This window comes from Octodon degus, unplaced genomic scaffold (assembly GCF_000260255.1).
Source record: "Octodon degus isolate 3935 unplaced genomic scaffold, OctDeg1.0 scaffold00177, whole genome shotgun sequence".
Lineage (NCBI taxonomy): Eukaryota > Metazoa > Chordata > Mammalia > Rodentia > Octodontidae > Octodon > Octodon degus.
In genome coordinates, this window is record NW_004524753.1 from 2,952,786 (window position 1) to 2,956,613 (window position 3,828).

At 37.7% G+C, this 3,828-nt stretch overlaps 1 protein-coding gene across 1 annotated transcript in view; it reads right to left on the bottom strand.

Annotated features, from left to right (window-relative positions):
- The window catches only part of Ankrd31 (ankyrin repeat domain 31), a 206,556-nt gene that overhangs the window by 54,694 nt on the left and 148,034 nt on the right, over positions 1-3,828 (bottom strand). The window contains exons 15-16 of the mRNA XM_004643500.1: positions 1,534-1,671; positions 301-443 (exon numbers count right to left, since the gene is read on the bottom strand). Coding sequence (XP_004643557.1) covers positions 301-443; positions 1,534-1,671 — 281 coding nt within the window. The remainder of the gene's footprint in view (positions 1-300; positions 444-1,533; positions 1,672-3,828) is intronic.

Sequence of the window (3,828 nt, forward strand, 5' to 3'; positions counted from 1 at the left end):
TCTAGCTGTTATATATGTAATCACTATAATTAGGTTCTTTAATCATTTTAGATATTTTGAGATGAAATGTATCAGACTTACAGAATGTGTTTTCTCCTGCTTTATTATATTATATAATCATGAAAAACTGTTAACAAGTATTGATTTTCCAATCCATACTAAATATACCTGTATCTATAATTTTAGCAAGTTTCAAAATCATTTGTTGATTTATGGACTCACTTTAGGTCTGAGCTTAAAATATCTATATTTTCTTCAATAATTTTCCTAGGAAAAGAACCTACTTTATTATGTACTTACCTTTAAATGATTGCCTGCAACAGCATCGTGTAAGGGTAGAATTCCATCTACACTTTCACAATTAACACTAGCACCAGCTTTTAATAACTCGACAATTATATCACTAAATCCTGCATTAGATGCCTCATGAAGTGGTGTCCAACCTAAAAAAGAAAAAAAGAACAAAAGAAGCCACTCTTTACCAATCAACATTCATAAAATTTTGTTAAAATTTTTTTGCATTAGTGGAATTAATATTTATGTATATTCTAGTATCAACAAGAAATATAGTACAGATAGCCTTGAACTATAAGTTTCACTTTTGAACACTAATTGATCTCCTCATAAATATTGATGAAAACAACTCACAGGATATAAGATATACTGGAACGAGAGTAAATGCTAATCTTCTCAATTTGTTTCAACTAAGCTACTAAAATGGCTTTCATATCTGTCTCTTCACACTGTCACATTTCTCTAGAAAACGACAACTGGGCCCATTAACCACTGGGGTTTCCTTCTGGAGTTCTTCATAGATTGTGTGTATAAGCAAAATGTTAGAAGATCAATTTCTAAACTAGCATGTTAGAGTACAAATGAGAGAAAAGAACAGAAGTAGAGAATAGTATAAAGGGAGGAGAAAAGAAAGGAAGGTACAGAAAACCCAAGTATTTTGTATCAGCTCCGAAGTCAGGGAATGGAGTTAAGGTTTCCAAGAAAAAGAACTAGCTCCTTTATTTTTCATTCTCTATTCCCCTTAGAATGCACTCAAGTGGATGCAAAAACTGTTTCAAAGGACAGCATTACTTTAGTAATGTTGAACAGTAACATTCAGTTAAGCAAAAATATAGATCAAAGTTAGTTATATCAGCCAGGATTGAAACTGGAGGAGGTGGGCCGGCCAAATAGCTCAGTGGGTTAAAGCAATTCCAAGCAGGGTTCGACCAGACCTGCCTTGCTGGCCCCACCCCTGGGGCAAGCTGAAATCAGTAACTGAGACTGGGTGTGGTGGTGTGTGCCTGTAATCCCAGTATTTTGGAGGCTGTGAACAGGTGGATCACTACGAGTCTGATCTAGTATTGAGACCCTGAACATCCTATAGACCATTCCCTAAAACACGCATACATACACACACACACACACACACACACACACAAAAAAAAAAAAAAAAAGAAAAGAAATTGGAGGAGGGGATAAAATATGGACTCCATTGAGGTCAAATTATACAAACAATTAGATCAAAAGTATCCAAACCTGCATTGTCTTTTAGATTCACATCTGCTCCAGATTCTATCAGAACTTGAACTAGGGACAAATCTCCTCTTCTGGCGGCTGAATGAAGCCTGCTTTCCCCTCTGGCATTCCTCTTATTGATTCCAGTTGTTTTCATTTCTGCAAATTTTCCAAGCAAAACTGAGGCTGGAACAATTTCCCCAAAATAGTCCAAACACATCAATTAATAGTAATTGTTTGTTTTCTAGTAGAACTCATGAAGAAATTATAGAGCATTTAAGCAAATTGCACTCATTCTAACAGCTGTTCAACACTGGATAAACTAATTTTCAGTTGTACAGTCATCTCATTCTCCATAGCTACATATGTATAACTCTCAGTAGTTCTTCAGCAATGGCTAAAAATTTTTTCTTTCTTTCTTTTTTTTTTTTTTTTTTTTCCCAGAACCGGGGATTGAACTTAGGCCCTTGTATTTGCCAGGGAAGTGCTTATTCCACTGAGCCATCTCCCCAGCCCTAAAATTTTTCTTATCTAAACTATGCTAATATAAAACCCTTTTTTATACAGCTAATCTTTATCTCAGTAGGCCTATTTGGCTTTTTTTTTTTCATAAAAGATTCGGTATAATAGTGTTGTCCGAAAACACTTTTTTAGCAGTTTTTTTGCAGTGGGAGTTAGAGAAACTTACAATGGAACTAAAGCAATGAACAGATCATATAACCCCCATTTCACCATTAAGCCCTGCTAAAAGGACAGAACAATATATTTTTAAAGTATCATATAGAGAGAAGGAAACTAGAAGACAAACTTCAAAATTTGGAGAGAGCTGAAAAGTCAATGGTGAAAGAATATGGAGTGATTTAGCAGAGTGGAATGCTCTAACCTACATGACTACAAAGGGAATTTTAAAGGAAGAGAGCCCGTCTGATCCAAGGCAGTCAGCACTTTTGGAAGGCAAATGCATGAAACAGAGCAGAGAGACTGACTAAAAGTTTATGTAGAGAAATTCTGGAACTCCAACTTCCATTCTCCTACTCTGAGTTGGCTGGCAATGACTCCTCCTATTCCAGACCCCACCCCAAAGCAAGAGACATAGAGGTTTATTTCTTGTACGAGCTGCAACAGAGAAGATTCGGACTGAGATTAAAGCAAAATAGAGAGTCAGGGTAACAAAACAGAAAAGATTACTCATTAAATCAGCAATACCAGTATCACTTAGCAAATTTCCTAGAAATGCAAATTTTGCAGCTCACCTTAAACCCGCTCTGAAAAGAACACTCTAAAATGACTTGTACCAACATAGAAACTAATCTCGAGGGACAAAAGTCCTATCTGTCAGATTATTGATTACATGGAAATAAGGAATGAAGTCCTAAGTGAATAAAAATGAAATGCCAAGTTATCATTTAAGTATTATAGGACTGAAATTTCATGTTTCTATTTTTTAAAAAAGGCAACAACTTTATTTTTTTTCCCACTTTGTGTATTTGGTACAGGGTCTCACTATGCACATCAGACTCGTGGTGATTCTCCTGTTTTCAGCCTCCCCAGCGCTGGGATTACAGGCATGCACCACTAGACCTAGACTCTGTCACCAGCTCAGTGCACACTGGGGGTGGGGCTGACATAGCACGCAGGACCAGGGATCGAACCCTGGTCCCTGCGTTTGCCAAAGCAGGTGCTTAGTGCACTAAGCTATCTTGCTGGCCCTCTAAAGACAACAACTTTCTTCAGATAATAACCTGAAACACCATCTTTTATTCCTGAAATACCTGTGCATTCATGCTGCCTCTTCAGGCTGACCTTTTTAAAAAGTTAATTATTTATTTGGCACAGAGTCTCACTACACACCTCAGCCTCAGTGATCCTCCCCTCTCCGCCTCCCCAAGCACCACCTTGCCTGGTTTTGGTGGCTGGTTCTGCACAAGGCTGGCACAGCAGGCAGTACCAGGGATCAAACCTGGGTCCTTGGGCTTGCCAGGCAGGCGCTTAGACCACTGATCTATCTCCCTAGCCCTGTTTGACTTTTTAAGTCATAGATTTTTCTTGGGGTCTTATCCTCGAATAAAGAAATTGCTTCTGAGTATCTCAAAAGCACAAATAAATAAAATTGCTCTGAATGATCTTCAGTTTTGTGTATTTGTGGCTTCATCAATAATTTTCTTCTAACCAATTGAAGACCTCAATATTAAAGGCACTTCACTCCCTTTTCAGATGATTTTGATGCAAGCTAAGGTTTGAGAATCACTGCATTAAGCTGAGAATGATAGCAAACACCAGTAGTCCCAGCCACTGGAGAGGCTGAAGTAAGAGAAT